Below are 26,710 nucleotides of genomic sequence, written 5' to 3' on the forward strand. Positions count from 1 at the left end.
TCACACCCACCACTGAGAGAACTTCCTGGGGCTCCAGAGCTGCATGCACTCAGCAGAGGGTCTGAGAGTCGACTACACAGACCAGTAGGAGAAGTGGGAGATGATGCTGGGGAGCTCGGAAGAGATGGAACACCTCGTTCAGCCAGGATGGTGGAGCCTATGAGACAGGGAGAGAAGAAAAAAGAGAGGGCCATATCTGGTCACCCCTTCCTCAGCCCCAGTCACCATCCCCACTTGCTGGAGAGAGTTAGAGCTGATGAGGAAACTTGGATTTTGGGTCCCTCCTGAGTGGGGCTTTTGGAATATCCTCTACACAATGCTATGTCTACAACACTCCTTTACTCATAAACTTTCCATGGTTCCCAAGTGCCTACAATACAGAGTCTTAGTGTCTCAGCTCACAGTATTAGGTTCTTCCCTTTATATGATTGGGTTCCTAGGGAGTAGTGAATAAAAGGAATGTTTGCAAATCCACCCTGTTTCCTGAATGGTGGGTGGCTACCTCTCTATCAAGGTCTATCTCTATCCCGGGCTCTTCAGTAGGCTCTTCATTCTATGTCTGGTACCCCCCATTGCTAATTAAAGATCTGTAAACAGATGCTTTGTTGTGAAAAGAAAAAAGAGAAGAGAAGAGAAGAGAAGAGAAGAGAAGAGAAGAGAAGAGAAGAGAAGAGAAGAGAAGAGAAAAAAGAAAAGAAAAGAAAAGAAAAGAAAAGAAAAGAAAAGAAAAGAAAAGAAAAGAAAAGAAAAGAAAAGAAAAACCAGAAAGAGATGAGGCAACCTTTTGTAGAGTCAAATATTTTTCTAGACTAGAGTGTGAACAGCAACCTGAAGTGGGGCTCCTAGTATCTTGGGATAATGCACTTTTGCTGGGTATCCAGTGCAGCAGCTGCTTTATATCTCTGGCCAGGGGCTAAGCCACAGGGTTCAACTCAAGAAGCCCCTTCCCTTCCTCAATATCCATCTTAAAAGCCAACTCTCCTCTGAAATTTAAAAGAAAATTCTTTGCCCTTTTCATCTGACCTACCTTCTCTTTCCCCATGACCCTTACTCCTTAGAGCAGCAATAGGGACCCCAGAAAGTGATATTAATAATAAGAAAAGCAGATATTTTGTCATAACATAATAACCTTCCTTAGGGACTAATACATGTATCAGTACAACTAACTCTTTTATTGTGACAACTTCCCTGGGAAGTAGATGTGTGTGAAGGAAGGAAAAGAAACATTTTGGTACAGAGAGGTTGAGTGATTCGTCTGAGGCCACACAGCAAGGACCCTTTTCTAGTCAACAGGGAAATATTCTAAAACTATACCAGGGACATAGTCATTTGGGGAGGAATTTCTCCAGCACACTGGAAAAGCAAAGATTGTAAACACTGGGAAACATTCTAGTAGGCCTAAGGCAGGGGGCACTTGATGTCCCCTCCCCCTTCAACTCCATTCTCCATACCTCATGCATTCATCCTACCTGTCCTGGAGACCTCTTTAAAATGGGAGTCCCTGATAGGGGACTGGACAAATCTATCTGGTGCCTAAAAAGTGAACTTCTGACCTCAGGTTGATTTCTTATTGACCCAACTTGATGTTATTTCATCTCCCATCCTAATATTTTTTCCTCAGGATCCTCTTGGCCAGCTCCAATTTGCACAGCTGCCTTTAACTAAATGAAATGACTGCATATATTATCCCCTTTATCCTTCTCTCTACACTGAGAACAAAGGGTAGAAAGATGCCTACTGTATACTTGGATCATGATCAGGTCTATCAGCCACCAACCCAGGAATGAGGAAAAAAGCATATTCTTTCCATTCTCTATGTAGTCACAGCAGACATTATTGCTCCCATCACTTGTGGACCCTTGGAGAAACTAAGGCACTCTTAATATCAGGTTGCAGAAGCTTCCCCATCCCCAAGAAAATGTTTCCAAGACTTCCACTTCATAGTGGGAGGAGGGGGGAGGAAGCCCCTGCTCTTATCTAAAATTCATTCAATTTCTAAGACACCCTCTGTTCTCTGTCCTGAAAGTCTCATCACATGAAACACTTAAGGTGAATCAACAAAGACAGGCCCTTGTGAACAGTTCCCATATTCCATCTTATAGATCCATGAGGGATCCATGCCTTCCTTTCACATTGACCCAACCAGCAGGTACTTAATAAATGCTCATTAGAGAATGGAAACCAGAGTTAAGACTTCATGGTGGGAGCGACTAGGTGGTGCATGGGGCGACTAGGTGGCGCAGTAGATAGAGCACCAGCCCTGGAGTCAGGAGTACCTGAGTTCAAATTCGGCCTCAGACACTTAATAATTACCTAGCTGTGTGGCCTTGGGCAAGCCACTTAACCCCATTTGTCTTGAAAAAACCTAAAAAAAAAGACTTCATGGTGGTGGTTTGGTAAAAATCCTGCAAAGAGATGGGTAGCCATATATTTATTTATATGCATATATATAATATATATATTTGTGTGTGTGTATGTATGTATGTATACAGACACACAAGCATATCTGCTGCTCAGAATTCAAGGCTCGGCCTCAACCTCTCATCTGGGAACCTTCCCTGACAGCTCCAGCCCATCTTGACTTCTCCTCCTCTGACCCTTACCACCTGCCACCACACACAGGCTGATACTGCTGTCTGCCATGGTTAGTGGGAGTCCTGTCCCTCGACCAGACCATGAACTCCCCAAGACAAGACCCGAGCCTGCTATTCTTGCTTTTCCCACAGGAAGGCCAGACCCAGAGCAGAGCATCCCAGAATAGTTGCTCAGGAAAGCCTTGTTCTTTCAGGCAAAAAAAATTGAGACAAAAATATGACCTCACTTAGCCTTAATCTTATGAGTTCAATTCATTAAGCATTTATTAAGTGTCTACTATATTCTCAAATCCAATTCCCTTACAAACCATAGCATCACCTCCCTGATGTCATAGTCTTCAAGAACCAAGAACCAACATCAATCAATCACTATATTCACCAGGCAGAGCTGCTTTTAACCAATCCACTGAGCATAGTCAAAAAATAAACACCTTGCTCTCAAAGAGCTCACATTTTAATGAACCCCAACCCTCATCTTTTTTTTTCTTGGACTCATCCAATGACCCCTCATAGGCATATACTGCCAACTCTCACACACACATAGAATTACATATCCCTAACTGGATACATACTCACATACATTCTTAGAGGACTCAGACTAGGTGGTGCACTTTCTCATATATACCTAAACTCAGTTTGTGTGCTTACACACACAGTCAGAACTGTTTGAGAGGCAGTGTGGTAGAGTGGAAATTTTAGCCCTGGTCAGAGGTTCTGCCACTGGCTGACTGGGTGACCTTGGATAAGTGATAACCATCCAAGGCTTCCCTTTCCCTAATCTGCAAAATAGGGAAGTTGACCTGAATCATCACTATGGTCCTTCCTGCTCTGACAGTCCATGAAGAAATAACTTCCCTTTTTATAGACTTCTAAGTAATAGAATACTTTTCTTCACAACAATCTGTGCAGTCAGAAGTACAAAGTTTGACATTCCTATTTCTCCAGAAAAGGAAAGTAAGGTCCAGTAAGACTAAGTCACTGAGGCCCAAGAACACATAGGTCAACTAAGTATCAGAGGCAGATTTGAACCCAGGTTCTGAAGATCCAGGATAAGCAATCTTTTTTGCTAGTATATTTTCATACACACACACACACACACACACACACACACACACACACACACACGGTAAAGAAGAGATGGCAGGTGAGGATCTGGTTGACAAGACACCTGTCATCCCTATGAGTAGGGGTCCTCAACCAGCATTTAGGAGGTTGCTTGTTTCCAATTCCAATAACTCAGGGGTATATGAATTGGGTCTGGTCTATGATCTCAAGGTCCAGATGGCCACTCTTCCCAAAAGCACAGTAAAGTAAGTCCCAGATAATTTGCAAACAGGAAATCCTTTTGGGAAAGGGTGATACCTACCAAGGACGCGGATTTGTGTGATGGCCCCGTGCAGGTTGAAGAGCATCCAGAGGGGCTGGGAAACATCCACACACAACTGCATGCCAGCTGCTGCCCCATTGTGGCTCAGGTGCAGCTCCCCATCAGCAGTCACCATAAAGCCCAGGATGTCACCACTGTGGAGGGGTCCAGGAACCCGGCATACAGCCCAGAATTCCTTCCTGTCCACCAAGGCCTCTGGGTTATAGGGGAGGTCACTGGGACGCAGCGTCCCAGGATCACAGGTGGTGACACCATAGGACAGGGTCCCAGGGCGTGAGCTGTTGGATTTGTTGACCTTGACGAAGATGGTCTCCCCCACACGCAGTGGCCGACTGGTGAAGACCAGTGTCCGCTCCTCCCGGGCGTGCTCCAGCCGGGCCACAGTCTGCTCATCCAAGATCTTGATGTGAGCGCCACGAAGCTGGTGGAAGCGAAGGTCACTCTCTAGCTGTGGGGGCAACAAGTGGCAGTGCTGAGAGTTGAGGGAGTTCTGTGGGATGGAGCATGCCGAAGCTGCTACCGCTGCTGCCTGGAAGCCTCCATCCTGCATGTTGAGGTCACAGAGGCTGACAGAGAGGCGGGTATCCTCGGGGTCTCTCCGCAGGGAGGGCCTTCGGATGGCAGTGAAGGAACGGGGTCGGAGACAGTCTGGGGGGACAATCTCACTCTCTTTAGAGAGCCAGGGAAGGAGGGGAAATAAAAGACAAGGAAAGAAGGGAAGGGAGAAAAGAGAAGAACAAATCAGATAAGTTGATCCACATCAAAAGGTTAGGGCCAAACATAACCATGGTAGAGGTTCTCTTCTAGGCAAGAGTAGGGGACTAGAGAAGCTGAATCAATGGGCCAAAGGGATAGTCAAAGCACCAAGGAGCCAGAAGTGGACTCAGAGATGCAGGCTTTGGGGTTAGAAAGATGTGAGGGGCCTCAGAGCCAGGGAACTGCTGACTTCCCCAATAACAAACATATAAACCTCTTGAAAATAGGGATTACTGCCTACTGAACTTTAGAACCCATCCCATAACTAAATATCCCATGCATTGCTTTGCTCCCCATGAATTGTTGTTCATTCATTCAATTGTGTCAACCCTTCCCCCAGAGCATAGCATGCCAGACCCTTCCATCCTCCACTATCTCCCAAAGTCTGTCCAAACTCATCTGGTGCTTCCAAGACACTATATCCATCCTACTCTCTGCCATCCCCTTCTCCTTTTGTCTTTTGTCTTTTCCAACATCAGTCTTGCACTGATTTTGAGTCCTGATTCCTCATTATGTAGCCTATGTAGTTAAGCTTCGGGTTCTGTATTTGTCCTTCATTGAGTAGTCTGAATTAATTTCTCCCTATGAATCCCCGTGAGCATTTGTTTCCAAGGTAAAAATCTATTTGCAGATTTCCAAGGAACTAAAGAAAACACTAGGGGAGGAGAGAATCCAGTTTGATATCTGAAAGCACAGAATACAGATCCTAGAAATATCAGAGGACAAAAAATGAGTCTGAATTCATGGCTCATGTCTATTCTGTTCTTAGTTTTCAGTAACCATATCCTGTTGTCTCTTTCCTGAAGTGACCAGGCCACCATGTCATCTCATGAGGCAGAATATGAAAAGAAGAGAGCAGTCTGGTCTTCTCTCTCCTGAGACTGCTGCCTGCTGCCTCTTATGGTAAAATTCCTCAAGTGACTCTCCGACACATCACTAGGTTATTTCCCTACAGTCTAGCAAGAAGGGACTGGGGGATGGGAGTAGAAAGTCAACCGGAAAATTCAATCATTCTGGGGAATTGACTTGGTGACAGTACAGTAAGTATTCAGAGATGCTATGAGGCCAAGCATCTTCTTCAACTAAAGGTAGAGCTTCTGATGTATTTTTGATGCCTTTCTGCAAACAATTTAATCTCTCAGGAAGTAGAAAAAGCTATGAGTGAAATGGCTGCTCTAGTTTTAATTCTAGTTTAAATTAATTTGATTTAGTTTATTCTAATTTTAATATCCCACAAAGAAATGGAAATAAAAATGTAGGGAAATGGTGGTCATGTCATTCTGAAATCAGTGAGAGCCAAGAAAGGGAGCTACAGGTAGGATCAGATCTGAGCTCTAGATTGTAGAAGAAAAAAATTTAAAGAAATTCTGAGGAAAATCAGGTATGATCTGTGCCCTGATCCTCTAAAGGGAATTCTATTCCACGAGGTCATTTGGGTCTGCAAAAATGAAATTCTTATCATGGAGCATATGACTCTAATCAGAAAGAAGAGTGTAAAGTATATATAAAAAGAATGATGTTACAGCATAGAGAGCTCTTGGTTGTATTCAGATTTAAAAAGCTATGTACAAAAGCACTTAGCACATTAAAAAAATTAATTTTGTTTAACTGATTGACTTGACTGACAAAAGAAAAAGACTGGGGAATAATAACCAAGAATGACTATAAAAGATTGTCTTGGTCCTAACATTACATTGTTAGGAAAACTAATGCCCCAAATGAACTAAATGGCCAGGGAGCTTTAGGAACCCCTCCCATCCCTCCCCCTCCCACATTCCTCATCCATACCAAGTTAAGTATATATACAAAGAACTTTGGGGTTATGTTGGGGGCATGAATGTATGCTTTTTGAGGAAAGGGATCACTCTTTTTTATCTTTTGTATAACCCAAACCTATAATGTTCAGTGACTTGAAAAAAATAACAAAGGGAAGATAGCTTAATGTTTACAATATCAACCATTAGGTTTTATTTTCTCTTCCATGAATGATTCTTGGAAAGGTTAGAACATGGTTGAAAGAGAATTCAAGTACAAGATGATGAATAAAATAGTAAGAGAGGACCAGCATGTCCTAAAGAAGTCCTAGTCGGAAAGAATTCAATTACTTAGAACTGATCACCAAACCATTGCTGAATATCTTTTTTCAAAATTGTAGAAATCAGGTGTCATGCTAGAGTGATAAAGATTGTCAAGTGTCCACATTTGAAAAGGGAGCAAAGGGGAAATGGGAAAAAATATAAATCTATGAACATGGATTGTCAATTTTGGGGCATGTTCTTAAATCCAGTCCAAGAATCATTCATGGAAGAGAAGATAAAACATAATAGTTGATGTTGTGAGCATTTAGAAAGGAAAGTGGTAATCACTAAGCATGGGTTTGTAAACAAACAACCAGTTTTGCCAGACTAAACATCTTTTTTGTTGGCAGGATTAGAAGATAGGCAGATCAGAGAAATGTGGTCATAACTTAATTTCAGAAAGAGATTTGACCAAGATTCTCCTAATATCATCTACACATTAATGAAGAGAGGTGGGCTATTTGATAAACCATGAGGATTTGTGACTTATTTTAATAAAAGGGCTCAAAGGATACTAAGGAATAGACTGGTCAAACTGAAAGAGGATCCCTAATGGAGGGCTACCAGAGCCTGGCCTCACTCCTGTTCTAATTACTATTTCTCATAAAAAATTTGAGTAAAGATGCAAAAAGGGAAAAGTAGGCAGATGAGGACAAGGAGAGAGAAGGAGAATGAAGGGGGGGAAAAAAGAGAGCAAGTCATCTTTCTTTTCAAAATCTATTTCCTTACCTATGAAATAAGTGCTCCAGCATGGTGGGTTGATATCCTCATGATGGACTATGTATGAATGATTCTTAAACCCTTCCCTCCAGATCCTCTAAGTTGAGACCCAAGGCAACTTTCCAAGGGTAAGAAGGCCCAGATGACAGAAGAAATCTAAACTTGGACACTCTGGAGACAAATGTGTCTGCCCCACTCACATCCCCACCCCCACCAAGGTCACTGAGCAGCTGCAGAAGAGCAGCCCTCCTTAAAATAGCCCATCCCAGGCAAAATCCCAGCTTCCCCAGGGGCTAAAATAGAAGGAAACTTGAGATGGGGTCACCAGTTGGCCTGGCCATGCAGGGAAGGGACTGCAAAGGGTCACCTCTCAATTCAGTGCAATCCTTCTCCCTCCTACCACCAAACCTGTGGGAAAATGTCAGAGAGGATGCCAGGGAGCTTATCCCTGTGCTCTCAGTGAGCATGAGGAGTCTGAGGATAAATAGTCACCTCTTCCAGGCAGCAAGATGACCCAGTAAGAGTTTTATTTTCCTATAGGATTAAATTTATAGATTTTATAATAAGAACAATTGAGTCTCAGAGAAAGGAAGGGAACTACTTAAGGTTACATAACAAGTAATAGATTCAGAATCTGAATTCAAGTCTTCATTCTATGTGTCTGGTCTTTCCAGTCTACCATCCTGGCTTTCCTGATTTTCCCTGGTTTACTTGGTGGAAGTAATCATTTAATTCCCATGAGAGATCAAATGGGATCTGTTACATGTGTTTCCTTATCCGGGGGTGGGGGGAACCTTTGAGAGCAAAATGAATGCCTGGGGATTTCTTTTGCAACTTAAGTAACTATCCAGATTTGTACCCTATGGATTCCATCCTATGAGAAAGGGAAGATCTCATCCTCAGGTAACTCCCAATCTGGTTAGGGGCATAAGACACATGAAATTGTGACTTGATTTGACCCACCAAAGGTTGAGATAATTAAGGAAGAATTCCTGGAGGGGGTAGAGTTTGAATTGGGTTTAAATAAGTTAGGAAGAGGCAAGAACACTTTCCAAGGAGGTCCAATAATGCAAGTCAAGGCATGGTGGGAGGAATATGCTATAGGATCAGTCATTAAGGTTAAAAAGAACCTTAAAGAGTGTCTACTGTCTTCATTATACATTTGAGGAAACTGAGACCCAGAAAGGTTAAGTAGATACCCAAAATCTCATAGGTTAAGTCAGGGACAGGAAACCTACATCCTTTGGGGCATGCTGGGGCAGTGTTGCCAAGGCAACCACAGATTAGACTCAAAATTTAATAAATCTAGCACAATTTTAGGGATGAATTAATTATATGTTTGACCAAATATGGCCCTTGTTATAAATATACAAATGACCCTTGGCAGAAAAAAGGTTCCCTACCCCTGAGTTAAGTAAATAACAGAGTCAACATATAAATGGAGACTGTTGGAGTTCAAACCCAGTGCCCTTTCCACCAGTCTGACATATGTGAGCTGGTGAGACAATGAGTATTTTTTCTGTGGTGGCTAATAACAATAATAATAACCCTTTATGATTTATAAAGCTCTTTGTTATCTTATTTGACTCTCACAATGACTCTTGGAGAAGTAAAATGAGGCACAGAAAAGTTAAAATAACTTGTCCAGGGTTATACAAGTAACCCTGCAGTCAAATTTGAACTCAGATCTCCCTGATGTGATGTTCAGCATTCTATGTACTGCAATACCTAGTTGGCCCTACATGGTTAGAGGCAGGATTGTACAAGGAGGATAGTTATGGAAAGGGTTTCTACCAAGACATGCTTACCCTCTGACTAAGAACCATGTTTGTTTGGGTTCTCACATCCGGGAGCTAGTGCTGGATCAATTGTTAACCAGGGGTTAGCCTGCAGCTGGCGGGCTGAGCATCTCTTGGCTTGGTAAGCATCATCCCCCGCCAGGTCATTTACTATCCATAAACATCCGTCCAAAGCCCAGCATCTGGCATTGCAAGGAGAAGCAAGGGCTCCTTTCCTGAAATCCACTTCTTTCTGACCTTTCCTGTATATTATTCCCTGACAAATAAGAAAGGACTTGGGGTCACTCTTGAAAGACTCCTTTGGTTGGCATTGGGGAAGGAGGGGGTACTAGGTATGTTGAACCCTGGGAGGGAGGAAGGGTTAGAGAGAGAATGATTAGAGATCTTAAATTTTTGAAGATCTTCAATTATGGGATCTTAAAATCCATTGTCATAGAATCTTAAAAGAAGGTTGGAAGAGACAGTAGAGAAATCTAGCCCAAACATTCTCCAACACAGGAATTTTCTCTATAGTACCCCTAGAAAGGTGAACTTTGGTTTAGAGTATTATTATATTTCTCTGGTTAAAGAAATAGTTTTTTTCTGATTTGTTTTTGTTTTTTAAATTTTAGGGGAATCCTTTTTAAGTTAATAATATTAACTCTTTACTCTGTTCAAGGAACTCAAGAAAGGGAGAGAAGGTAGGGAGCTGGGACAGAAGGGATAAGGTGTTGCCAGGAAGCAGGACATAGCTTTTAAAAATGACGAAGAGTCAACCAAGTCTTGGTGGTCCTTTGCTTGACCATTTGGACAAGTACAAGATGGAGGAAATGTAGCTAAATATTTCATCTGAAAAACATGGGGGTATAAATGAGATATAAGTTCAACAGAAGTCACATGGCAATCAGAAAAGTTAAAGTGACTATTAGCATAGTGCCCAGGACTAGGGAAATAGCAGTCTCTCTGTACCTTGAGCAGACCACAATTAGACAAAGAAAAGTTAGACCATATTCAGAGCAGGTCCAAGAGATCAATATGGCAGGAGAACTGGGGATTATATCATACAAAGATATGTTAAAGGAACTAGGTATATTTTAGTCTGGAAAAAAGAAGACTTAGGTGGGACATGATAGCTATTTTCAACCATTTGTAGGGGAAAAAGGAGTTGACTTACTTTTCCCTGCCTTAGTGTGGAAGGGTGGAAGTTATAGGGAGGCAGATTTTAGTTCAATATAAGGAAGATTTTCCTAACATGTATTTATTTTTCTTTTATATATATTTTTATCTTATTTTTAATTACATATAAACAAAAATTTTAACATTTGGTTTTTAATATTCTGATTTCCAAATTCTCTCTCTCCCTCCCTCCTTTCCTTCCCCCTTCCTTGAGAAGACAAGCAATTTCATATAGATTATACACGTGCAGTCATGCAAAAGATTTCCAAGTTAGCCATGTTGCAAAAGAAAATACAGACCAAAAAAAAAACAAGTCCCAAGAATAATAAAGTAAAAAGAAAATTATGTTTCAATTTGCATTTAGACTCCATCAGTTTTTTTCTTCTGGAGATGAACAGAATTTTTCTCTTCCTAACATTTCTAACTGCAGTAATGAGTTCCCTGTTACTGGAAGTCTTCAGGTAAAAGTTGTATAAATCACTTATAGAAGAGATTCCTGCTCAAGGTTTGTACTAGGTCACTTGAATATCCAATTCTTCCCTCTCTTTCACTTTCATATCCCTGATATCATGCCCAGTCCTATTAATTCTGCCTTTGTCACATTTTTCTCCATATGCTCCCTTTTCTCCTCTGATATTTACCACTGAGGGCCACATCCTTATCACCTCACACCTGCACTATTACAATAACCTGCTGGTTGGTCTTCCTGCCTCAGTTGTTTCCCCAATCCAAGACATCATCCAATTAGCTATTAGACTGATTTTCCTAACATACACATTAGACCATATCATTCTCCTCTTTGATAAACTTCAGAGACTTCCTATTACTTCCAGGATCTCTGATATTCAAAGTCCATCCTAAGGTGCCCCCCTCCTCTCTTTCTAATCTTCTTACCCCTTACTCTCCCTGCTCTATGTTCTGTGGTCCACTGGTTTTCTTCCTGTTACTTACACAAGATCCTGCATCTCCTGTTTCCACCCCAAATACTCTCTGCCTTCTTCTTCTTCATCTCTCTCCTGGTATTCCAGGATGCAGGTAGATGGCATGATGGTTAGAGCACTGGGTCTAGAGTCAGGAAGACCTGATTTCAAATCCAGCCTCACACATTTTATGGTTTTGCAACCCTAGGCAAGTCTCTTAACCTCAGTTTTCTGATCTATAAAATGGGTATGCAAATAGCTCCTGCTTCACAGGAGTGTTGTGAGGATCAGATATGATGTTTGTAAAGCACTTAATAGAGTAAGCACTGGCATATAGTAAGTGCTCTATAAATGTCTATCTCCTTCCTTGACTCCCCTTAAGTCCCAGTTAAAATACCACATTCTACAGGAAACTTTTTCTAATCTCTCTTATATTAATGCCTTCCCTCTGGAATTATCTCAAATTTATCTTTATATGCTACATGATTTGTGTATTGTCTCCCCATTAGACTATGAGTTCCTTGAGAGCAGGCACTGCCTTTCTTTGTATTCCCAGAACTTAACACAGTGCCTACCATATACAGTAAGAACTTATGATATGCTCATCAACCAACTGACTACCTTTCCAATTCTAAGATTTTATGATCACTCAGTATCTCCCCCCCAATCTACATCTCTCCTATAATCATCACACAAGGTGCCAAATGTGGGCCATGCTCCAAAACAGAGGACAACACCAGAAAACATCATCCTCTAAAATCAATGCTTCTTAGTAGCAACAGAAGACATTCTCCTCTTGCAGAAGTAAATCAGAATGAGAGATAGCTGAATATTATTGATAAGATTAGGGGGTTCCCTGAATCCTAGCAAAGGAGGGGCCTGGAAGGACTCTCACAAGAAAGACATGAATCTAAAATCTAAGTAGGATCTAATTCATTATAAGTTTAGAAACTGATACATCTGTCATGAGTCTTTGAGTCATTCAATCAGTCATTCAATGTATATAAATTGAGTATCTTATGTAGGCTGTATACATTTGACAAGGAATAATGAAAAAGGAGAGTTGGAGGTCAAGAATAAACATTCTTTATTAGTATTAGTATTAGTATTAGTATTAGTATTAGTATTAGTATTTATTAAAATCTCTCAGGAGTGGGGCATGCAGAGAAGTGTGCCTTCTCTCAAACAAGTCCTGGTTAGAATTCTCCCTGAGGGAAAACATACATCCTCATTTGAGTTTAGAAATTTATCCTACACTACAGGGAATTGGAGGGGGGGGAAGAAAAGGAAAAGGGAAAGTAAAAGTAAAGTTAAAATTAAAGTTTAAAAAAAAGTAAAGGAAAAGGGGAAAGGGAGAAGAAAAGGGAAGAGGGCAGATAGAAGGGAGGGAAGTATGAGAGGGTCAGCAGTTAGAAGCAAAAAAGGAGGAATAAGGGAGAAGGAGAGGGGGAAGCACAGAGAGAGAGAGAAGATCGGATGGAAAAAGATACAGTTAGTAAAATTTCTTTTATATTTTTTCTTCCTTTCCCATGTTTTACCCCTTAATTCTAATTCTTTTTAACAACATGACTAATATGAGAATATGTTAAACATGATTGTATATGTACAATTTATACTAGATTGTTCTCTGCCATGGAGGGGAGGGGGGAGACAGAGGGAAGAGGGAAAATGTAGAACTCATAAACTTGCAAATGGCTGAATACTGAAAACTACTTTTGCATGTAATTGTAAAAAAAATCAAGTGTAAAAATAAAGAAAAGGGACCCCCATCTACCTTCTTCCTCAACCCCTATGTCCAATCAGCATCCATGTCTTGTTCATTTTCCCTGCACAATATTTCTTACATCTACCTTCTGTCCATACACAGTGTTTCTAACCTAATTGAAACTTCCTTCATCTCTTGCCCAGTCTATTGCAATTATCTACTAGTTGGTCTTCCTTGCTTCCAACCTCACCTCTATTCACTTCACTCTCCACACAGTGGTCAAATTGATATTCCCAAAACACAGATTTGACCCTTCTCACTCCCTCTCAATATCTCTCAACTCTCAAATAAGAATAACTAGTATTTATATAGTATTTAAGGTCTATGAAGAGCTTTATGAATATTAACTCATTTGATCTCACAACAATCCTCGGAGGAAGGTGCAACTATTTTTAACAGATGAGGAAACTGAAATTTTCACAAAGGTTAAATGACTTGCCCAGAGTCACATACCTAATAAATACATAAGAATGAGATTTGAATGCAGGTCTTCTTGCCACCAGGTTCATTCTATCCATTATGCCAGGTAAGCTCCATACCTACCTATGTCTCTATAATAAATCCAGTCTCACATTTAAACATTCACTCAATCTGGATCCTATCTAACTTTTCAATTTTGCTTCATATCACTCCCTTTCACAAATTAAATCAAACTGGCCTGATAGCTTCATTTTACCTTTTTGCCTTAGTTTCCTTATCTACAAAATGGACTCGAGAAGGAAATGACAAACAACTCTAGTATTTTTGTCATAAAAATCTCAAATGAGGTCATGAAGCATTGGACCAACTAAATAGATAATTCACACATAGTTGACACTATCTCCTCTCAGTCATGTTGTTGCCTCAAGGGTGCCCAGTGTCTGGTGTTTATCTTATCCTGATTTCCTGGCTACCTCCTACCCAAACCTAACCTGATCCTCTTGTTCCCCCTTGAGCTATTAGCAATGTCTTCTCTTTTAAATTATTGGTACCACTTCCTACAAACTTTGTACTTATTTGTTTCAGTGTTGTATCCTCTCCTGATCTTCAGGAAAATTTAAGTTGCTCAAGGGTAAGGACTGTTTCACTAAATAGGAACTTAATAAATGGTTGTTGAATTGAAGGGGGAAATGAGGCCTAGAGAGGTCAAGTAACCTGCCTAGGGACCTAGCCTATGTATGCTAATAACTTGATTCTCAGTTCAAAATTCTTTCCTCATTGCATTTCTTTAGGCAGAAATGAGCCTGCTTGTTCAATCAAGTTCCTTCTTCATGACCCCATGGACCGTAGTGGTCCATTGGGTCTTCTTGGCAAAGATACTGGAATGGTTTCCCATTTCCTTTTCCAGTGAATATTTTCATTAGGTAATTGGAGGTTAAGTCATTTGCCCAGGGATTTGAACTTAAGTCTTTCTGACTCTAGGTTCAGTGTTCTATTCACTAAGGCAATGGCTGCCTCTGCAGATTAATATGGAAAAGGACATTCACTGAACTATCCAGCCCTAATGGAAACCATATTTTGCTCTGATTTTCTGATTCTCATCAAGCATTTATCTGATTTGAAAGCATGATCTTAACCTAGCAGGAAAGAAAATTTGTATGTTTAACAACTAACCCTAAGGGAAAAACTTGTACCTATGATATACATTCATCTTTTTTATGACATAATTTTAAAGTTGAATTTGCATTATTAACATTTTCTCCATTACTTTCTTAAGTCTAGACAATCAACATAAAATCAGGGACTTATTGATAGTATTTGCCAATTTCCAAGACATAAATATTCATATTGAAAATTTATCAACTGGCTATCTAGCACATCCAGATCCCTGAACCTGCTGAACTTGGATTATTAATCTATGTCCCTCTCCCCCACCCTCATCCGAACTGGAGCCCTGGCTCATCAGTTACCTCTTGCAGAAAGCCTTTCTAGATTGACTAGCTCTCTCCCTGCTCCTCTGCCCTTCACTCCCCTCTCTGGTTCCTCCATGATTACAGCACTCATGTCCTTAACTACTTCCCAGAGGTGCCTCAAATTGGTCTTAGGACTTCTGCTTGGAGTGGATTAAACAGTGATAACTGACAACAGAGAAAAAACAGAGTTGCTTGATTCTCAATTTTTTTCTGTTTTCTCAGCAAAGGAGATTAGTCCTTAGATTGAAAATGGAAAAACCAAAAAAAAAATGACTGAGAAGGAGCTGATGTCCCGCTTAGTAAGAAGACTGAGATCTCAACTGCCCTTGATGAATTCAGGTCACCAGACCCAAATAAACTATATCCCTTCAGGTCCTGAAAGGACTGGTAGAGGACATCATTATACCACCATCAGTAAATTTTTCTTCTTAAAATATCATACCTAAGGTATAAGATGAGGACAAATATCTTGATTTTTTTAAAAAGGAAGAAGGCAGTAGTCTGTGAACTACTGTCCAATGGATCTGACTTTGACTCATAGGAAATGGCAAGAACAGATCATTAGAAGGATGGGTGGCAAGATCTAGAAAGGGAAGCAACAGCTACAAAAAATTGACTGACTGTATTAAAGACAGATCATGCCAGACTAGCCTTCTTTGGCAGGATTACTAATCAGGTTTATGGGAGAAGTGCCATGATTATAGTTTACTTAAATTTTTCAAAGTTATTGATAAGTATTTTATGCTATTCATGTGGAGAAGATAGAGAGATGGATTAGACAATAGTATGATTAGATGAATTTGGAACTGGTTGAATTTGTCATACTCAAAAAGCAGTTGTTACTAGTTCAATAAGAAAATGGTAGATCAATCTATGCTTGGTCTTGTGCTGTTTCATATTTTTATTAATAACCTAGATAAAAGTATAGATGATATATGCTCATCAGATTTGCAGGTGACAAAGTGAGGATGAATAGTTAACAAAGAGGATAATGGAGTTGGGATCCAAAAAGATCCTGACAAGCTAGAGTATGTAGTTGAATTTAATCAAATGAAATCCAATAGAGATAAATGTAAAGTCTTGTTCCTGGATTTAAAAATAATATAATGGGGGAAATATACAGGAAACAATTTTTTAACATGATCTGGGGTTATCAGAGGACTTCAAGATCAATGTAAGCCAGAAGTCTGATGTAGCAGCCATAAAGCTAAAGAAGGGTTCCATTAAAAGGGGTTGGGTTCCTTTAAAAGGAATCTGTCCATTGTACCAGGGACATAGTACCAGGAAAGAGGAAGAGACAATACCACTGTTGTTAGCCATTGTCAGATCTTTTCTCTAGTATTCTGGACATAAGGGTCTGAGAAGGATATTGAAAAGTTAGAGGATGTGCAAAAGAACACTATTAGGATGGTGAAGGGTTTGGAATCCATGACATAAGAGGACAGATTGAAGCATGTGTATCCTGAAAAAAAAAATGTCTCATGGGGGAATAGAAGAGCAGCTTTCAAGTATCTGAAGGAATGCCACATGGAGTAGGGATTAAATTTGCTCTACTTGGTCCCAAAAGATTAAAAAAGATAGAGAAAGTTGGGGGGGGGATACAACAACTCAGCTTTGGCTTGGTATCAGAAAAGATCTCCTAATGATCAGTGATGTTCTGAAGTAGATTTAGCTCTACTTTGAAAGACAGTGGCTCACCCCTCCCCAGAGCAGATCAAACATTTGTTGGATAAATTATCAAGGCAGTTCCTTTCATGCATGAGTTGGATTCAACAGTCCATTGAGTCCCTTCTAGCTCTCTTGTTTTATGGTTTCACCAGGGCATGCTATTTTGTGTATATGAGGCAATGGGGTGAAGTGACCTATCAAGGTCAGATAGCTATCAAGTGTCAAATGTATGAGGCCAGATTTAAACTCAGGTCTTCCTGATACTGGATCTGATGGTCCTTCCACTTTGCCGCCTAGCTGCCTAGAGCCCTCCAACTCCTACTCCCTCCCCCACCTTTTTTTTAAACTGAGATCTCCTTGGAGACTTGTTTCCTCAATCTTTTCCCCCCTTGTAGAACCTAGAATGATTCTGGACACAGAGTACTTTACACCCTAGTACTCAAAGGATATTGGCTGGATACAGCCAGCTACCTGTAGCTTTAGGAGAGGGCTTTGAGAGCTGTCATCCAATAGACTTTCTGGAACAGAAGGCAGCTCCCCACTCAAAGGGAACATTCTAAGGAAAGACTTAAGGCCTTTGAAATATCATGAACCGGGGCGGCTAGGTGGCATAGTGGATAAAGCACCGGCCTTGGAGTCAGGAGTACCTGGGTTCAGATCTGGACTCAGACACTTAATAATTACCTAGCCCTGTGGCCTTGGGCAAGCCACTTAACCCAATTTGCCTTGCAAAAATCTAAAAAAAAAAAAAAGAAATATCATGAGCCAGAATGCTCATGCTACCCAATGCAAATCACCCATGAAGTTCATTTATTTAAATTTTTGGTTTACTCTGTCTTCCTGGAGACAAGAGATTATTATTGTTAGAGACTTCAAGCCCATTTCTTGGCACAAGGGCAAAGGAAAGCATGTTATTGGCATGATCCCCATCATATTATATGTAACATCAAGAAGGTAAGAAAAACAGGAGTCTGGTCTGATACTGCCACGTTTATGCAATGAATGTGGCCACAGGCTACTGGGATCTCAGTTGAAATGAAGATAAGGAGATAAAGAGAGGAGCCTCACTCTGGAAGAGGCTTCAAGCTGAGCGTAGAGATAGTGCTCTCTGTCCATCATCATCATCATCATCATCATCATCACCAAATTAGCAATAAGGATATATAGATACATATATGTATACATATATATATATCTTTAAGATTTGCAAAGCACTTCATAAATAAGTTGATTTTCTAACATATATATATATATATATATATATAAATGTTTCCCCATCTAGAAAAATAGATATAATAATAGCCTCTATCTTCTAGAGTTACTGTGAGGATCAAGTGAGATAATAATTATAAAGTACTTAGCACAGTACCAAGGACATAGCAAGCACTATATAAAATTTGCTTTTATTATTATTATTATTATTATTGTAAATATTATCTCATTTTATCATCACAGGCCTGAGGAGTAGATAATATATCTCTTTTACCACTGAGGAAACTGAGGCAGACAGAAGTTAAGTAACTTGTCCATGTTATTAAACATTAAACATTAAATAAGTATACAAGGCTAAATTAGAACTCAGGTCTTCCAGGTTCAGTATTCTATTATTAGCTGCCAATTCTTAAGAATTACCTATATGCTTTGCATATTTTATCTAAATCAATATAGAGTGGGGATATACAGCCCTGGTTTTTGTTGAGTTCATTTCTGAGGGGGTGGTTATGACTTCCTCTCTGGGCATCCCTCAGTCTGAGGGGAAAAGGGCAGTGTTGTCTAGTGGAAAGAGCCCAGGACTCAGTTTCTAGTGTCTTTTGTGCAGTCACATAGCCACTCAGAGGAAACCTCAGTTTTCTCATTCAAAAAATGAGTAGATTGAATTAGATCCTGGTCTCTGAGGTCATTACTAGGTCTCAGTTCTATTAACTCTATGAGCTCACATGTATGGCTTCTTGCTTTGGGTATGGTAGCAGAGATACTGAAAAAGGATCTATGAGGAAGTCAGAAATGTCCCATGAGTTAATACTTTGAAAAAAATCTGAAAGTCATTTTCCTAGTGAGGGTCCTGCCTTATAAAAGATCCTGGTCTTAATGAGTCTTGGATGTTGGTCTTAAATGAAGTACAGGCCATGACAAGAGAACAAGTGATAAAACTGAGAAATGACATCTATAAACTCATCAAGGAGTTGGGTGGACAAGGCTAAAACCCATTGGGGAAGACTGAAGATTATATATGTAATATATGAATAAAAAGACAGACAGACAGACAGAGACAGAGACAGAGAGGAAGGAGGAGGAAGAGGAGAGGGAGACAGAGGAAAAGGAGGAAGAGAGAAAAGAGGAGAGGACCAAAAAAAAGATAAATTAGAAGTAATGGAAAGATATAAAAAGGAAGTAATAAATGCATACAGAGGAACTGAATAAACTGAGAAAGAAGGACCATCCTGGAGAGAAAAACAGACAGGTAGACAATGAGACAAGAAGAAGAAAAGGGACATAGATAAAAGAGAGGGACAGAAAGAAAGAAAGAAAGAAAGAAAGAAAGAAAGAAAGAAAGAAAGAAAGAAAGAAAGAAAGAAAGATTGCAAAGAAAGAGAAATGCTCCTAGTCAAAGGTCCTGATCAGAATAGAGGAACCTCATGATCAACTTCAAGGGGCTAGATCAGAGCCCCCTGGAAAGGGGGACTTCCTTTGAAAATCCCCTTTAATCGGCCTGCAAGTGTTTTAATTAAGAAAAACAATGACTTTAGGGGAAACAAAAAAATAGAGCAATTTTTATCTGCTAATTGAATTTCAGAGGCATAAACAGCCTTGGAGAATGCTAGGATTATGATGATTTATAGCAGGCTCAATTAAATCAGCCTGGCCTTATCTGAGCTTTCAGTGGGGAACATGGTGGTGGATCCAATGAAACTGAAAATACATTTTGGAAAACCATGTATAGTCAAACCAAGCTGACCCCTTCACCCTCCCCCCATCTCTTTCAGACCAGACTAGGTCAGGTTTTGGGTCTCTGGAACATTCCAAATATGCCTGGGAAGTAGTGAGCAGCCATGAAGCAGAAAGGAAAGAGCACTGTATTTGGAGTCAGAAGATGCTGGTGAATCCTATCCTCCCACTTACCAGCTGAGCAAGGCATAGCAGTTCTCTAAAGTTCAGTTTTCTTATCTGTAAAATGGGTATAAAAATGCCTACCTCATCTATCTCCAGAGCTGGTTGTGAGAAAAAAAAATATTTTTTAAACTGCACACTTCGTATAGAAGTGAAATTATCATTATCATTATCATTATCATTATTATTATTATTATCATTATTATTATTATTATTATTATTATTATTATTATTAATGAGGCCTTCATGGGGTCTCCCTAAGAATTGAGAATTAAAGAAAAGGAATGGTGGCAAATACTAGCAAAACTCCTCATTACCCCTCTGAATGCAATCTTTTGGACTTTTCCATCATACCCTTTGGAGGCTCATCATCCTGCAAGATCACATTAGCTGTGGTATTCATTCTCCTTGGTACCTCACAGTACCATCCAAGGTCCCCACTCAATGGAGGGCAGAGTGGGGAACTCCTCCCCAAACCTCCCTTTATGGAGGGTGCCCAGGCCATTTCTCCATTCTCACCTAGTTCTTCTCCTTTAAATTTCATCATTGTGCCTGCTCAAGAGTCAGGTATCTCCTCCCCACAACTTTTTAGCTTTACTTTGTGCATTGTCTTTCCCCCCATTAGTAAGCTCCTTGAAGGCAGGAACTGTCTTTTTCATATTTGTATCTCCAGCAATAATCACACAGAAGGAACCTAATTAATGTTCACTGAATGACTTAGTAGACCCCAGTAAGGCATGTTAAATAACATTCTTGGTGCTCCTTTCAAGCTAACACACACACACACACACACACACACACACACACACAAAGACACTTTCCAGCTCAACACCATTCCCACCTATCACCCTCATTTCTATTTTATTTCTACCTTTGTCTATATCATTTTCCCCTAGAATTCTGTCCCTGTATCCCTCCCTACCTCTGCCTACCTGCCTCCAGAAAGCCATTTACCCAGAGTAGATACCCATAGTTCTATTTCTCTTTTCTGAACTCCCAGAAGATTTAGGAGCTGTCACCAATTATATTTTACTAAAATGGCTAATATTTTATTATAGATGCCAGTTGCTTATTAAGATCTACATTTATATGTATATGTAGACATACATATACATATTATAGCCAGAGGGTAGTTGGTTTGCTTTTTTTTAAATTAATTGTGAATCTGTTTAGCATGGTTATTCATGTATACTCTATGTTAGATTGTTTTCTGTCAGGGGAGGGGGGAGGGAAGTGAGAGAGGGAGAAAAATGTAAAACTCAAAACCTTGCAAAAAATGATTGTTGAAAACATGTAGTTGGAAAAATAAATAAAATATTTAATTAACATTTTTTAATGTTGATTTTGGTAACCCTATCTTATACACAGTAATAGCTAGAGAGACAGCAAGATGTAGATTCAAGTCTTGCCTTTGATGTACACTATCTGTGGGAACCAGGATAAATCACTTAGTCTTCAGGATTCTAGATAATCTCCTAACACTAGAAGTCGTTCTGTTTCTTTATCCAAGAATTCTCTATCCCAATGAAATCACTGATTTAGTTTCCTATCCCTTTCAAAACAGCTAATATTTATGTAGAATTTAAGTTTGCAAAGTATTTTATACATATGACACTCAAAACAACCCCATTGAGGTAAGAGCTATTGTTATTCCCACTTTACAGATGAGGAAACTGAGGCTGAGAAACATTAAGTGAACTGCCCAGGGTCAAACTCAAATCTGAAGTCAGATTTGAGCTCAGATCTTTCCAATTTAAAGCCCAGTGTTCTCCCTATGGACCACTATTTTGTATTGCTTTCATATGAATCCATATGTCCCCAACTAGATTGTCAATTCCTAAAGGCAGGGGCTGGGGTGGAGATTTGGTAAGCCAGAGGCAGTCTCCCTCGACCACTCTCGTTCCTTGAGGAACCAAATTATATCTCCTTGCAGTGGTGGTTCCCTAAGGTCTGGGCTCTCGCACAGTAGGACTCCAGATCTGATGGAGGTGAGCCATTGTGGTTCTGGGGCTCCTCTCAGCCTTCCCTTTTCATGACAATGCCTCATTACATGACCATTAAGCTCCCAAGACCTCCCAGATGGGTTGTATCCCAGACCTTTTTATAACCACATGAAAGTTGGATTCTGGGGCAGAAGGGTGAAGTGAGGAGAATTGGGGAGGAGGGAAAACTGCAAGGAGAAGCTAAGGGTGTTCCCCTAGGAAAAAAGATAGGATACCCTGGGACTCTGGCAGTTTGGGCTTCTGTCCCTGAGCAAAGGTCAGAGATACCCCCATCCTCTCCCTATCCCCTTAGAGAATATATGTAATACAGAGAGATTTGGTAACTGGATTGATATTCGAAAACACTTAAGGAAAAGGAATAAGAGACTTTCCTTTTCTACCTTTCCATCTCCCTCTCACCATTTCTCTTCTTAGTCTTTTGCAATCCTATCCAAGCTTCTGAGTCACATTCAGGCCCCACCTCCTCCAAGTAGCCTTTCCTGACTTCCCACTGTTAGTGCTTATGAACAGGTATGTACTTGAGTTGATCAGTTTTATCACAAAAGCTTTAAGGAGCTCTAAGAAATACATATTGTACATATACACACTTTGCAGCCTTTTGTTCAGTTCTTTCCAATTCTTCATCACCTCATTTGGGGTTTTCCTGGCAGAAATACTAAAGTGGTTGCCATTTCCTTCTCTAGCTCATTTTATAGATGAGTATACCAAGGCAAATAAAGCTAAATTACTTGTTCAGGGTCATACAGGTAGTAGCCAGATTTGAACAAAGATATGACTTCCTGATTCTAGACTGGACAGTCTATCCATTGCCACTTAAGCTGTCCCCTGCAGCCTTTAAAAAGCTCTAAAAAATGCTAAATTGTCCATAGTAAGAGTTCTCAAAAACTTGTTCATGACAGGGATCCTTTAAGTAACCTGATGAAACCTTTCCCATCACAGAGTTTAAGTTCATAAAATAAAATATAGTATCACAATACAGACCAATTATTTTAAAATATAATTATCAATTTTAAAAAATTTACAGACCCAGGTTAAGAACTCCTATTCTATAGGAATCCCTAGAGCTTTAACATTCTGTGATTCTAGGGCAGCTAAACAAAGTGGCATGACTTCAGATCCCTATGTGACATAGGATGAGAGATTCCTCATTCCCCCAGGCCCCTGCTTTTATACAGTAAAGGGACAAGGTTGGCCCCAGGAGTCTCTCCCATCAGTGATCAGCATATCCCTTATCCCCTACTAAGAATTTAGAATCCCTGCTCCCTTCCCCCATCTTTCACCTTTGGTCCCTCCTGTCCCTGCCAGTGGGCACCATATTAGGGATCTTTATCCCAACTAGGAGACTAGTGATTATGGCCAATAAAACTTTATGAGGAAACCGAAAATGACTAATCTGTAAACATGTTAAACACAAATGTGTATGTACAATATGCACCTGATCGTTGGCCATTGAGGGGAGGGGGGTAGTAAGATAAAGTGAAAGGAAATTACAAAACTTAAAAATATGCATATGCAAGTGGATGCGAGTTGAAAATCCTTCATAATATATAATTGGAAAAATAAAATATCAATTAAAAAAACAAAAAACAATTAATGAAGAACTTGAATTCCTTCTCTCATTTGTAGCTGAGGATCCTGGGCTAGAGAGAGGAGGAGGTGGAGATGGGACAGAACTTTCTGGGATGATGGTTTGCAGGTACATTAACTTGCCACAACTTCTGACTAAAAAGCCCATCTCTAGCACCAGCCCTGGACTTTTTTGGGGGGTGGGGGGAGACATTACAAGTTTATTGGCAAACAACTGACCAAATTTTTGTTTTGGGTGCAATTCTTTTTAGCCTTTAAAATGACCTAATAATGAAATGATTGGTCTAGCTCTTTCAACCATTTTAATACAACAGCCAGGTGACTATTTACTATTATCTGCAATACTGGGCAAAAAACACCCAAACCATTCCACTGTTTCTGGGGTTGATTCAATCTATATGTTTTATTAAAAAGCGTGTAAGCAAACCATGACACATTAACATCAGAAACAATTCAATAAGGCTGTAGCAATGTGCCATCTTTCTAAGTCTAACTTAACAATAAAATTGTTAAGATGATGTTAGGCCACTGATAAATGAAACTTGAGTAGATAGAATTAAATTCTAAATCACATCTTCATAATTGTGCCACCATTGTCTTATGGAAATATACATGGAAAAACAACATCCTATTGGTAAGGAAGGGGTAAATGCAAAAACCTTCAACCAACAATATGTAAACTCTGGACTGTCATTCATCTCAGCAGAATGGCCTGAGAGGTGGAGAGAGGGGTGGATGCAATCTGCCAGGGAGAAAAAATTGTTTTGCAGCAGGGATATGCAAGATAGATGTGGACCCAAGGACATTCTCTGAAAGTTGAGGGAGGCCTGATGATTGACATTCAGTCTCACACCTGTTGCTTCTCTTACTAACACTGCCCTTTGTCACCTATAGGAGCCTTTGACATTTTGAGAACTTCCCAGCCACTAGAAGCTCATTCCTGAAAAGTGGGAAAGTATCAAACTATCCTGCTTTTTGCTGCCTACCCTCAGCCTTATGAAATGTAAGGGGGTCTCTCTTGCTTCAACATTTTTCTCTAAAGTCCTGAGACTGAGCACTCTGTAGGATGGAGGTTTGTGCGGAGTTTGTACATATGATTTAGGGCTTGAGTGAGAAATGCTCCAGTAGTGTTGATCTCCATCAAGGTCAGGTTAGCCAGCTTGGCATGTGCTTCCTGCTGTTTGACAAAACTGTCTGCAGATAGCCAGAGTTTAGCTATTTGAGTATCCCACGTGTCCTTTATCAGAGTCCAGATCTCATCTGCCTTGGCAATGTTATTCAAAGTATGATTTAACAGCAACGTGGTCAGTTCCGTGAAGTAAGGACTAATGGGGGTAAATGATTCCTCTTTTCTCTCTTGATCTTGTATCTCCTCCAATTTTTCAACATCCATTCATTCAGGAGGAATCACTCGACACTTCTGTCTCTATTTTAGCTTCATTGCCAGACAAAGGGGTGACAAAAGCCTGGACTTTTAATTGTATTCCATTGTAGCATCCAGTCATTCTCCCTCCTCTGAACTCCCAACAGTGCTGAAAGTTAGAGAGCTCAAATGGTCCCTGATCACAAACTGGTGGCTACTATTTCATGTGAATATCTTGTCAGTCCTTTGTGGGCAGAAGCTGTGTTTTCTTCTGTAATTCTTCCCCTTCCAAAGTTGAGAATAGAACTGAATATACAGTAGGCACTTTGTAAATGCTTGCTTAAAGAAACTGTGGCTAAATGATGCTGAGGTGACCTTCAACTGTAACATAAAGTACTCCTAATGGGACCAAGGGACAGGGAAGTGGCTCCCTTTCTTTTTGATTCTAAGCATATAGAAGAAAGGAACAGAGAGAGAGAGAGAGAGAGAGAGAGAGAGAGAGAGAGAGAGAGAGAGAGAGAGAAAAGAAGAAGAAGAAGAAGAAGAAGAAGAAGAAGAAGAAGAAGGAGAAGAAGGAGAAGAAGGAGAAGGAGAGGAAGGAGAAGGAAGGAAGGAAGAAAGGAAGGAAGGAAGGAAGGAAGGAAGAAAAAGTGGATGAAAGGAAAGTCCGAGGAAAGGAAGAAAAGAAAAAAAGAAAGGAGAGATGGAGGAAAGGAGGGAGGAAGGATGGATGGAAGGCAGGAAGGAAGGAAGGAATGTGGGAAGGAAGACAGGAAGGAAGGAAGGAAGGAAGGGGAGAAGGATGGATAGATGGATGGATGAATGATGAAAGAAGAAAAGAAGAAGGAAAGAAGGAAGAAAAGGAGGAAAGAAGGAAGATGAATGAATGAAAGAAGAAGGGATGGAGGAAATGAGGAAGAAAAGAAAGAAGGAAATAGGGATGGAAGAAAGAAGGAAGGATGGATGGAGGAAAGGAAGCAGGAGGGATGGAGGAAGGGAAAGAAGAATGGAGGAAAGGAGAAAGAAAAGAGGACAAAAGGAAGAAAAGAAAGAAGAAAGGAAGGAAATGAACATTTATTAAGCAGCTACAATATGCTGGCCACTGTACTACCTGCTTTACAAATGTTCTCTCAGAGTCCAGCCAGAATGGAGGCCATCCACAGAGCAGAAGCTTCCAGCAGCAGGCAGCCTTTGGAGCACAACCAGACTAAGGGGCTTACAGAGCCTCTACTGAAACATCTGTCCTCATTCTGGTCACTAACTCTTATCAAAGCCCCTCCACAGCACTGCTCTGATCTCTAGGCCATAAGAGAAGGAGTACAGTTGTGAACAATTTGAGGAGAGTTCAGGACCATGGTCAGGAATGCCAACAGAGTGGAGGGAATGGGACAGGCATAAGTCATGGGAAAAAAGTCTCATTCTAATGGTTGTCCATAGGAAACAGTTTTGATAAATGCACATGTTCAGAAAGAGATGATGCCAGATACACAATTAAGATGGTCTTAGATCAGAGTTAAGTGGGGTCTTCTGGTCCAAGAGGGATTCATAACTTGGATGTTCAGCTCTCTTCCCTAGCTTCACCTGCATCATCCATCCTCTTCCCCAAGATTAACTCAAGACTCTGCAAGAATAAGATGCTCAAGGGGCGGCTAGGTGGCACAGTGGATAGAGCACCGGCCCTGGAGCCAGGAGTACCTGAGTTCAAATCCGGCCTCAGACAGTTAATAATTACCTAGCTGTGTGGCCTTATGCAAGCCACTTAACCCCATTGCCTTGCAAAAAAAAAAAAAAGAATAAGATGCTCAATCTCCATGTAGTCAGAACGTATCAGAAAGAATGCATATACTTGGTATGTATACCAGATGCATGTCATTCTAATGTGCATTACAATTTACATCAGACTTTTCTCACAACA

General features: G+C 40.4%; 1 protein-coding gene across 2 annotated transcripts in view; it reads right to left on the reverse strand.

Moving 5' to 3' along the window:
* NEURL1 (neuralized E3 ubiquitin protein ligase 1) overlaps positions 1-26,710 on the reverse strand; it is a 57,888-nt gene that overhangs the window by 13,199 nt on the left and 17,979 nt on the right. For both annotated transcript variants that reach the window (XM_074233792.1, XM_074233791.1), the window contains exons 4-5: positions 3,961-4,650; positions 11-157 (exon numbers count right to left, since the gene is read on the reverse strand). In XM_074233792.1, the coding sequence (XP_074089893.1) occupies positions 11-157; positions 3,961-4,650 (837 nt within the window). The remainder of the gene's footprint in view (positions 1-10; positions 158-3,960; positions 4,651-26,710) is intronic.

Source organism: Macrotis lagotis, chromosome 4 (assembly GCF_037893015.1).
Source record: "Macrotis lagotis isolate mMagLag1 chromosome 4, bilby.v1.9.chrom.fasta, whole genome shotgun sequence".
Classification (NCBI taxonomy): domain Eukaryota; kingdom Metazoa; phylum Chordata; class Mammalia; order Peramelemorphia; family Peramelidae; genus Macrotis; species Macrotis lagotis.